Genomic DNA, 11,315 nt, shown 5'->3' on the forward strand with positions numbered 1-11,315 from the left:
TGCTTACTTGCTCTGAGATGAATATTCTAGAAGTTCCTCGGGTCTCTTTCTGCTTTCTTTATTTTCAGCTCCATAACCTCCCACCAGGATAGGTAATTCTCATTTTCTTCAATTTGAATGTAGCAGAAGACAACAGACAGTGGTTGAGAAAATGAGTTGCAAGCTTTACTTGTTATTAGAAAGATTTGAACGGTCTCATGACCCTCTTGAAAGTGTCAAAATACAGTCTATTACATAAAGGCTTCTAGATGAGTGAAAGATATCTCAGGGTAATTTGACTTAGAAAGGAAATAATGGAAATACAGATAACAAATATTTCCACTGCCTCCAAAATATGGCGCAAAAACTTTGTAGTCATTGGCATTAGCATTTAGCAGAAACGTTCTTTCAGAGGTGGGATCACAAACTGGATTTGCTTCTTCACTCTTCCACTTTGGTTTATGCTTGTGTGATTCTATTGATGTCAGAATATATGTTTAAAGGGATGGTAATTAGGGTCTTCTTGAACTCTCTCTCCACCTTCCACTCTCTGAAGCATTTTTTAAACAGTATGAATTGTACTCTACTATATTATTTCCCTCAGTGACCATGGCTCTGCAAAATGATAAAGTGTAGAGCATCTTTTCCACAGGTTTCATTCTTTAAGAGTTTACTTGCACACTGCCTAATCAGTCAGTGAGATAATAGTCTGAACCCATCAGAGTGGATATGAAGAACGGATTTTACTTAACCTCATCCAGTTTAATAGTCCATTTAACTATTCTGGTGCTGTTGTTGGATTTTGGAGGAAATCAACAATTAGGAAACAGTTGGGTTAGAAAGTGATCATAGTCTCATCTACTTACCTCTATTCAGCAGGTCATGGCCTTAACCACTGGCCAGCACTTAAAGAAAAACACGACAGCATTAACGTCAGTCATCTAATTTGAGATAGTCAAGTCTCTAATTTCAACAACCCAATATGGGACAATGTGAGTTTCTGGAGAAAATCAAGCTTCAGTTTTGTTACTTTCCACATTGAAGCCTTAATCTGCTTCTGGGCAGCTGTTTTCACTTTTTGCAATAGTGAGTGTAATACACTCCATTACAGTGGTCATTCTCAAAGCAGTATTTTCTTTTGATGTATTACCAGAACTTTCAGATGGAGGATGTGTTGGTCTCTTAGCATGTGTCATAGACACCTGCGTTAACAGCAAACAAGGTAGCTTTTAAACAAAAAGCAAAAAAAAAAAACAACAGTACTTCTGCTCATTGCTGGGGCAGGTCTAGCTAGCTGAAGCACAGCATTGCATGCAATGACTATGCTGCTTCAGGCATCTGTATTTTTAATGACACTTGAGTTCTCCATACAGATACATCGGTTTGTTCAGAGTTTGCTGTGTGTAGTACCTCATTCAACATACTCATAACTTATGTGGTTTTGTGGATAAGTAAGTATTTAACAGGATGTTAAATATTTTCCACCTGCCTTTTGGAGGCTTGCATTATTTTAGCTAAATCAAAAACATACTGTGGAAATCATGTAACATGACAGTGAGAGCACATTGCAGTGGATAGGCATCAAAAACCTGAAGAACATAAAAGCAACTAGACATAGTATCGAAACTTGCATGAAATGCTTTAAAAAAAAAAAAAAAAGAAAGAAAACAAAGAAAGAAAGAAAAGAAAGAAACCGAAGGATCAACACTTGTTTTGCAGTAGCCTTTATTCCCCACCCCATGCATCAGCCTGACAGTCTGATGGAATTCACCCCTTTTTATCATTTTGCAACCTGTCATGTCCCATTTATGTTATATTGGCAGACTGATTCTCAAAGGAAAGAGGGTTTTGTTTACAGACAATTTTGATTATCAGAGAATGGCATGCTTAGTAATGTTATCCACCCCACATCTCTTTAATCCAACAGCACTTAATTCGGGGAGAAAAGGTGTGTGACTATGCACGTATGTAGGTACGTATGTATTGAACAAACTCCTGCTTGAAGGAGTTTACTTGGAAAATCTTTGTGTATGCCATCTTCCAGTTTATACTAAATTGGAAGAGGTCACAGAAAGCTGGTGATCAGGCCCCATCAGCTTACCATATCCAAAAACTGTAGCTGTTTCCAACATGTCAGAAAGGAAGGACAGTCACACATTTACTGAAGTATAAACATAGCATAGAAATTAATGAGAATTATAAATTGTTTATCATTTATATACTATCTCCAATTAACAATCTCAGTATAATGAGATTATATGTTTAAAATTTACATAATAAATTATATGTTTATAGCATATAAACAATCTCAGTATTTCTCAACAACTGAGCATATATATTTGGATCTCCATATGAAGAGATATGTGTTCTCAGTAGTTGACAAATACGTCCTATAAATCCAATAAGTCTTTTTTAAAGACCTTTTCTTCTCTGTGTGCACACAGAAATTTTTTTCTAAGATTTTTTACTAAGTAATTGGCTTGTCTGAGAGCTCAAATGAAGTGAAATCTACCTCTGGCAGTAGCTCCTTTGAAGCAGTTGTGTGGACTGTTCTGCTCCATGGTTTTTTAGCTGTTGGGCCCAGTCGTCTTTTTTTACTCTTCAAGAGAGCTGCAATGGGTAGCCAAGTAAATAAACTTGTAACAGACATGCAGCCTTGATTTTGCTTCCTAATTTCTCTAGTAAGATTTAATTAGAAGGCTAAATGCCCTAGGCAAAAGAGTTTCTCTATTACCCTTTACCTGTAGGTGACAGAATTCTAGGTGGAATGGTACGTGGCTATCCACTGGTATTTCAGCCCTCCTTTTTGCCAGAAGTTGTAAACTCTTAACACTTCTTTAATTTATTGTAGAATCCTAGATTTAAAATAAATTAATAAATGTTTGGTCTCTTAGTGACCCAGCTAGCCTAACTAACCATTTACCATTCTTTCGTCAGCCTGTGCTGAAAGTCTTTCTGGTTAGTCACTATTCTTTGGTAAATATTTTTATTCCTAGATAAAAAGAAAACTAGAAGTTTTAAATATGAGTGTACTCATTCAGTAGTTTCTATTATATATTTCTCAATCAAATCCTAATGTCCCCAAACCTGGAATTTCCTCACTGCTTACAAATGGGCTCTGCATGTACTAATACTGTTTTCATGTATTATTAGCACATGAAGATGTTGATTAACTGGTACAAGATACTTGATCAAGAGAATGTCTTTCTACAACACCATCTAAGGCATTTAATATTTTAAATATTTTACTGTATCTAAAGAACTTGCATGTGGATTGCAAAATCTAAAAATAACTTTAAGAAATCAAATTTGAGCTTAATATTAAAATTATATGAGTGAGTTATTTTGGATACAAGGTTAATCAAAATAGATGGTTATAGCCTTGCTTGTCTGCTGTCCACTAGAGGACAGCACTGCTTTTGTATCAGAATGCTGTAAAGTGAAAAATATGTGCAGCATTTTCTTTGAGCAACAAACGGGAACCTTCTGAGTCAGTTGGTTAAACAAAAAACATTTAACACTTAAACTAGCTGAAGAAGAGAATATATTTGATTTGAAAAATCTCTGAGCAGGTTTAATCTTTTAATGTATTTCTGTAAGGTGAAGTACTTTCTTTGAATTAAATATTTTTTTTGCAAATGAAAATTCATAGCCTGTTTTAAAGAGGGACTGGATTTAATTGTAATGCTTACCATATTAAACTCCTGATTATTTAAGAAAAATAAAGCAAACAGAATAGATGAGAAAACAAAATAGATCAGGTATCACAATTATAGTTTTCTAGGTGAGGAGCAAATATAATGATTCAAGTTTTTAGCTTATTGAAGTTTTGGGAAGGAGATATAAGTACCTCCATATAAAAATGCTGAAGTTTTTGAACTTAAAGGAAATTTTTGTGAAGATAAGTTCATGCAGCATCTTTTTGAACATGTGGAGTACTGCTGTGTACTGGACAGTAAGTTCTGAGGACTCATTTGCATTCATGCATTTTTGTTAGGAATACAGTGCAACTGCTCACTGGTAACAGGACAAACTCAAAATCTATTTTAGAAATAAAATTTAAAATCTTTTTTCTAAAGTACATATTTGAATTGAATTTATTTGCACAGTTTTGCAATTTCATTAAACCTCAAAATTGTTAATATTGAAAATGAATTAAATTGTGGTAATGAATTACGTATTTTGAACAATTTATTTTAAGAAAAATGTTAGATTGAAATGGTCTTGAAAAAGAAAACATCTCAAAGTATCTTTATATGATTTTTAATACAAATATTAATTAATTTCCATGACTAATAACCAGTCAGTCTTAAAAAAGTTTTTTTCCGAGAGGTTAAAATCACCAGGTTAAGAAAAAGATGTTTCTTTTCTCTCTCTCTCTCTCTTTTTTTTAATGTTTGTACTTTGTTTCATTAAGCTTACTGTATCCTCAAGTCAGAACTAATACATATTAATGCTATTCCAAATACTTCCTTTTTTCATGTTCTAAGGCTTATTCATAGAACCATTACACATAATTAGTAATATAGCCAATTTTGAGATGAAATGCTCATTACAGAGTCAAACCTATATATAGGGAGACTTTGGCAGAGTGAGGTAAATATTCAGAGTACTGGAACTACTTTTGTTTTTCCGTGTGATACACTGGAATGTACTTCGTAGTTGTTCATTCTTCTATTTACAAATTGGAGATTAATTCACAGTCATATTTTTATCCTTTGAATATATTCATTGCATAACTTGATTACACATTTGTGAACTTTGGACTAATCATTTGTCTACAGCTAGGGCAGGGCATTGTATCTTGTGATCGTCTTTCTTACTAATAGGATTCTGTCTGCTTCAGCAGGCAGTAATTGAAGGCTTAATGTGCAAGATTTAAAAAAAAAAAAAAAGTTTTAGCCTCTGTGTGCCATTGTCAGTGTTTCTGGTAAGCAATAGAACTGAAAAAGAAGAAAATTTAGCTTAAATGGAAGAATCAAAGATGAAGAGTGCCCGACAAGAGAGAGCATGTGTTTTAGTGCTGTTGAATTATGCGTCACAAGCCCTGCTCTGCTATAAACAAATGTCCCGATAGCGTTGAACTGTAAATTCACTTTTTAAAATGTTCAGTTTTTAAGAGCATATTTTCAGAGTGAGTTACTCTGTTACTCTATTCTCTGGCTTGGAATTTTCAAAATCCTTCCAAATAAAAATGCTTCTCCTGCATACTGCAGCTCTATCTTCTGTCTACAGGACAAAAAGGAAAATAACTGCTAGTCTGTAGTTAGGCTAGTAATTAGTACAAAGCCAGCGTTTGCCAAATGCTGTCACATTGTAATATCTGATTGTCTGTTTTTTTCCCCTTTATTAGGAATTCAGACTAACAACAAATAAGGTATTTTTACATGACAGCCATTAAAAAATCATAGTTCATGACCAAGAATGTATTTGATTTTTAACTATTGAAAGACTGAATGGTTTCTAAAAATATGCCAGTGCTTTACTGATGCTGATGTAGAATTTGATTCTTAATATGTATTTTCTTACCTACTGAAAGATACTATATTTCTGTAAATTTGTGAACTCCCCCTCTCTTTTTCCAGGTCACACAGCCTCAGAATATTTAGTGTTCTTCTTAAAAATATGTATTTGAAAAAAACTTAGAATATGCAAATATATCTCACATTCTCATGTTTCTGCTCCGTCTTGATTTTTTTTTGTGTGGAAAATGTTAACACCTGCAAATCTTTCTGGATATTTTTAATGATGCAAAAGCAGTTTTAGAAGTAATATTATAAAGAAATCTAGTCAATAACTGTACTATAACAGAAACAGCCATCTTAAAACTATTAGTAAATATTTGTTTCTGTTTTCTGAATGGTTCTCTCATTTATCTTGTTTGGTTGTTTTTTGTTTGTTTGTTTTCATATTCACTGCTTCGTTCTTTGTTGTAACAGAGCCATACTGATACTATAATGTTTTATGCCACAAGTTGCCCAAAGAACAAATTCTCTATTTTGGACTTAATAACAACCAATTTATAAGTTAGATTTGAATGTTTGACAATGCAGTTCCCAGGTTTGACTGAGACTATGAAGTCTGATCGTTTATAATATCTTTTTTTCAAGTATTTGGATTCAAAATCCTACCTTTAAGGCATTATCAACTTTCAGAAAAAGTGAAAATAATTACTGACCTCATGGGAAAAATAAAAGCTGTTCCACAGCTTCTCACAAAGAATAAATACCTACTATAGAGAGTGATTAATTTTTGCTGCTGAAAGATTTTTAATGGCTTTCTGGTTTAACTATTTAGAGCAGAAAACATGTATTGTAAAATTTACATAGGCTCATAATAAGAGCAAACATATACAATGCATTAATGTGTGCATAGTCTAAAAATCAGATACTACTCAAATTATTCAATGACAGCATTTTTAAAACATCTAAATAACTAGCAAATCAGTTTTACTGATCATGTCTTGTAACCAAAAGTCAACAGCTTCATCTTTTAATAACTGCATTCAGTTTCAACAATTGAATAAACTGGTTTGTGTTATAACTGTTTTTAGAAACTTCTTCCTCATTTTAAGGAACAGATTTCAGTTTCCAAAGTTCAAAAGCAGTGGTAAACATATTCTGTCGTGGTTCTTCTATACACCCTTTTCAATGGTGAACAGAAGTTGTCTCGTTTTGTTCCATTTTTTTTCCCTAAGTGACTCCAGATCACTGACCATTGATACAAACCAATTAGCCAATGCTATTTATGCATATTAACACTTTGTGTAGAATTAGCTAAAAATCAGACCCTTTATGCTTTGCAAGTGACATAAAAACTCACATTAATTACGTGTTCTTTTTAGAGGTATGGAAAAGCAATATTGATCACCTATCAGATTTGGCAAATACACTTGTGAAAATATCAGCACATAACTAATCTCTGGTGCTTTGGGCTTCCCTGGGTTTCACAGAACACCGACTTCGGATCACTTTCAGGTTTTAATAAAAGAGGGTAAAATCAAGCCTTGAGGCTATGAAACACAGCAGGAGTGCCAACTACCAACCTTTTTATGTGCATACTTAGACATAATCTGCTTCTGTGTTGTCCCAAGACACAACTGTTAAGTAAATAAAGTGACTAATAAGACTATTGTTTATATAATTATCCTCCTGTCAAAATCAACAAGAGAAATAGTGATCTTCTACATTGCAGTGCAAGTAGACAAAATCATTGATATAACTAGCTAAGTAGTTAATTTTTATAGCAGTGATGTCGTTTCAGAATCTCCTATTAAAGGGAAAGGTCTTTGAATGTATCTATAATCTGGACAAAAGAAATAGATTGACCTGTGATGGGTGACATTAGAGAAGTGCCCCATGTTTCCCTAATTAGTATAATGTGTTATGAGATTTTGATATGCTTAGTTTAAAAAGAAAAAAAGACAGAAATTACATCTCGTTTAAAGAGAACCTGCTTCCTGCTTAAGTGGCTAATATTTTAATTAAGTCTGGAGTGAAGTTTTTTGAGTATCTCCTGATAAACTCCCTCCTTTATGTTGATGGTAATTAAACAGATCCCTAAGGGCCCGGGCAGGCGCTTTGCGAGGCCCATGCTAATTGTCAGACATGAGACACTGACCAGTTGGTTTGCTCTTGAATAGCCGACAGCGTGCTGTCAGCCCAGCAGTTTTATTTTTCTGCATTGTGCGCTGTTGTCAGGGCTAACTGGGTCCTTTTGTGGCTGAAGATGTTGCGCAAATTGAGGCAGATGGCTCCGGTTCAGACACGTGTCCTTCATTGGGAGGAGAGGAGATTGGCCCCGCAAAGTGGGGTCAGGCTGGGTCGCGGACCTGCTCCGCACTTGTTAGCGTTTTCAAAAGCCCATGTGCAGAAACTTGGTTGTTGTCAAGTAACCACCACCACCAACAACGAAAAGCAGAAAAGCATGGTGTGCTCCTTGCGGGATGCGGAGGACGAGGCTGTTGCCATCCTCTTCCGTCCCGTCTCTTGGGCCTGGCTGTGCATGCAGAATGAATTAACAGGATTGACAGAAGTTCATTGTGCCTAAAATGGCTTTTCAGTCAATTGTAGTGCTTAAAAGGCTAGTTTTGCTTTTAATTCCATGTAATTAGTGGGTTCTTCATGTCTTGGAATTTAGTAATGGTGCATTAGTTCTAACTTTTATCTGGATTTTTTCAGTTTGCTTTGTATGACTTTTAGTCATAAAATATTTAGAAACAGTGACCACATTTTTATGATTAAATATTCTGGAGATGAAATGCATTCACAGATGCAAGGATTTGCTGTCTTGCTGTTGCCATCATTTGAAAGGATCATGTTGGATGTTCAAGTATTTTTAGCCTGGATTAATTCCTGAGAAAGCAGGAGGAATGTACTTTTCTGAAAGTACAACAATTTGGCTTTTCAGAAGTGTTTTCTCACATTTACTGTTGTTGGATTTTCTTTCTTTGGGGCACCAAATTATATTTTCCATGGAAATCTCCATAGAATTAAATTTAGGTTGCTCATGTACACTAAAGCAGCTCCTGAGTATTGTACAGGAACTGAAGAATTGGAATTCAAATAATAATTTAAGTATATTTTATTTGATTTATTAAATACAGGGCTTTGCACAATCCCTTTCTGTCCTTAAATACTAAAATATTTGCACAATGATGAAGAAATTGTCTGCAGAATTGAGTTTTCATGGTTTATCCCCTGAAATTGCTTAATGAAATTGGAGGCATTTTGTTAATAGATGAGCTCATTTAACTTTTGCAGAAAGAAGTAATAGTAGTCTATGACCTGAAGATTCTCAGCAATTTCTTTTTATTTTTTTACTTTTCTTCTCCCTCTAGGTTTGCAGCTAAGACTGTGCACAGTGGGTCACTGATGCTAGTCACAGTGGAGCTGAAGGAGAGCTCTACAGCACAGCTCATCATAAACACTGAGAAAACCGTGATTGGTTCTGTTCTGCTGCGGGAGCTGAAGCCTGTCCTGTCCCAGGGGTAACCTGCTTACATCTGGACTTCAGAATCTGGCACACAACAAAAGTGCCTGGCATCCACTACTGCTGCCTTTCATTTATAATAATAGCCCTTCCATCTGGCAGTGGGGGGAAGAATACACTCTTGACATTCTTGTCTTCTGCTTTAGAATGCTAGTGTGTATCTATCATGTATGCAAGTCCTCTCCTTTTTTTCTGCTTGCTAACCAAAGAACATACATTTTACTGTCAGTTATCTGCATTCTTAAATGTATTTCCCGTTTGTTCTATCCTAGTACTTCCCTCTCTGATCCCATTTTCCCTTTCCCCACTGTAGTAGACAAATACTGGATTATAAAGTTCAAGGGAAATCACGCTGCTGGAAAACTGTGTTAAAATGGCAGATAGGTTCCAGCAACATACACAGCAACTGTGTGTGTGGTTCTGAGAAGTTTGATTGTGTAAGTGTAACAGCACAATAAGTACAAGAAAATTGTGTTTGCTTTCTGAAAATCCTTGTAAACCTGAACTGATGTAGTAAGATTGTTGTTCCCACTTAATGTTATTTTCACAAATATTTTGTTGATGTGCCAATAAAGTAGTGCTATGAGCAGAAAGTCGATCTCTCTTCTTTTGGTAGAGAACCAATAAAGATTGTCAGTAATGTATATAACTGGTTAATTTAAAGTAAATACTAACAAGATTGAATGCCACATATGCATTAGGAAACTGTTTTTGTGAAAGTAGACAGTGTTTGTGCTCCAATTTTAATTTTCTGATATGCAGTTACATTTTTGCTAATGAACAAAACCCATAACTCTTTATTTTCAAATTGGCCTATTCATAAAATACTGACTGAAGAGACTATTTTGGTAAATACTGTCACCTAGCTTAATAAATCATTCAAATTCTTTGCTTGAAATTTTTATTGTATACCTAAGCTAATATCTCCCACCTTTGCATAAATCAGGGCTTGAGGCAAAGAGAAATTCATAGCCATATCTACTGAGCTGAGAAGTCCAACAGCTCTGCCACCTTGGTGGTACACAATTTTCTGCCTGTTGCTACAGCGGCTGTAACCTGAACGTGATTTTGACTTTCCATTCACATTCTGGTTACATGGTGGGAGCGAAGATGCTAAACTTTGTCATTTCCTATCAGTTCTCACTTCTAATACAGCTTTTCCTAGTATCTCATGGCTCTGCCATTAGATGTTTTTGTGACACAGAAAGACATTTGAATAACTCCATACCCTTTCTCTGTCACAAGGACCCTTGCATTGTCCTCCAGTGCTGGCCAAGTTGTGCTGGTTTGTTTAGCTTTACGGATGACAGGAAATAATACCACTTTATCAGAAATGTCGCATTACTGCATAGTGGAATATTCTAAAATGTTCTGCTAAAATTTAGTGGAACCAAGAAGTAGCTCTGACATGTAGCGGAGTTTACTGGGAAATTCTAAAGAGACTTTTTTGCTAGGTATTGAAGTTGCACTTCTGTAAGAAATCTGGGTTTCACTGGCACCCAAAATATACTGGTATATTTCCCAGACAAGAAACAAGAATCTAACGTCCTCAACAGGAATGTACATTTTTTTAATCAACATTTACATTATTTTCTAAATGCCCGATCTTGCAATGCATTTTTTCTTGAATTACAAAGCGTGATGTAAGAGCTATTATTCAAACAGATGGAAAATTATTCACTGTAGAAAATCTTTACAGAGAAAATGCAGATTGGTCTACGTGGTGTTTGATATTAAGACTCAGAAGATACTGAGGGAAAGGTGCAAAACTACGTCCGAAGGAAAGACTGAACTGTGAAACCTTCAGCCATGCTTGTAAAGGAAAAATAAACAGGAATTGCTTCATGTACCACAGTATAAATCAAAGGAAAGTATATTATTATTGTATGTCATACACATTCCCGAGTAAATTCTGCCTCCCTAGAGTACTTCATTGACTTTACTGGTGAAGACCAGAAATGTGTATAGTAAGGGTATTTGGGGCATTTCTGGTATTTACATTTTCCAACACTTTGTGATTTGGTCCAAGGTTCAGGAACTCTTTATACCTGCGTCCAGACTGACAATGTGATTTGCAAATTTATTCTAGCTTCCCCAAACAGTAATTTGGGAGGAAAATATTTCTAAGGACAGTTATTTAAATAGTAAAATATGTGTGAAATAAAGCTCAGCTCTTCAGGAACCTAAACATGAGCACATGTACATGTCTTACATTAACAGCACGAGTTGCACTCAGTCATAATTCAGCCAGGTAGTAGTAGTTAGCAATAGTTTCTTGCTTTCGCTATATATCATTTTTATTCACTTTCTTCCATACCTTTCATCATCTGTAGAGGGGTGTTAAA

The 11,315-nt window shown here is 35.1% G+C and overlaps 1 protein-coding gene across 5 annotated transcripts in view; it reads left to right on the forward strand.

Annotated features, from left to right (window-relative positions):
* Positions 1-9,563, forward strand: part of AP3B1 (adaptor related protein complex 3 subunit beta 1) — a 165,115-nt gene extending 155,552 nt beyond the window's left edge. For all 5 annotated transcript variants that reach the window (XM_080573444.1, XM_080573445.1, XM_080573446.1 and 2 more), the window contains one exon: positions 8,819-9,563. In XM_080573444.1, coding sequence (XP_080429570.1) covers positions 8,819-8,972 — 154 coding nt within the window. In that variant the 3' untranslated portion in view covers positions 8,973-9,563. The remainder of the gene's footprint in view (positions 1-8,818) is intronic.
* The last annotated feature ends 1,752 nt before the right edge of the window (positions 9,564-11,315 follow it).

This window comes from Anser brachyrhynchus (genome assembly GCF_964034855.1).
Source record: "Anser brachyrhynchus genome assembly, chromosome: Z".
Classification (NCBI taxonomy): domain Eukaryota; kingdom Metazoa; phylum Chordata; class Aves; order Anseriformes; family Anatidae; genus Anser; species Anser brachyrhynchus.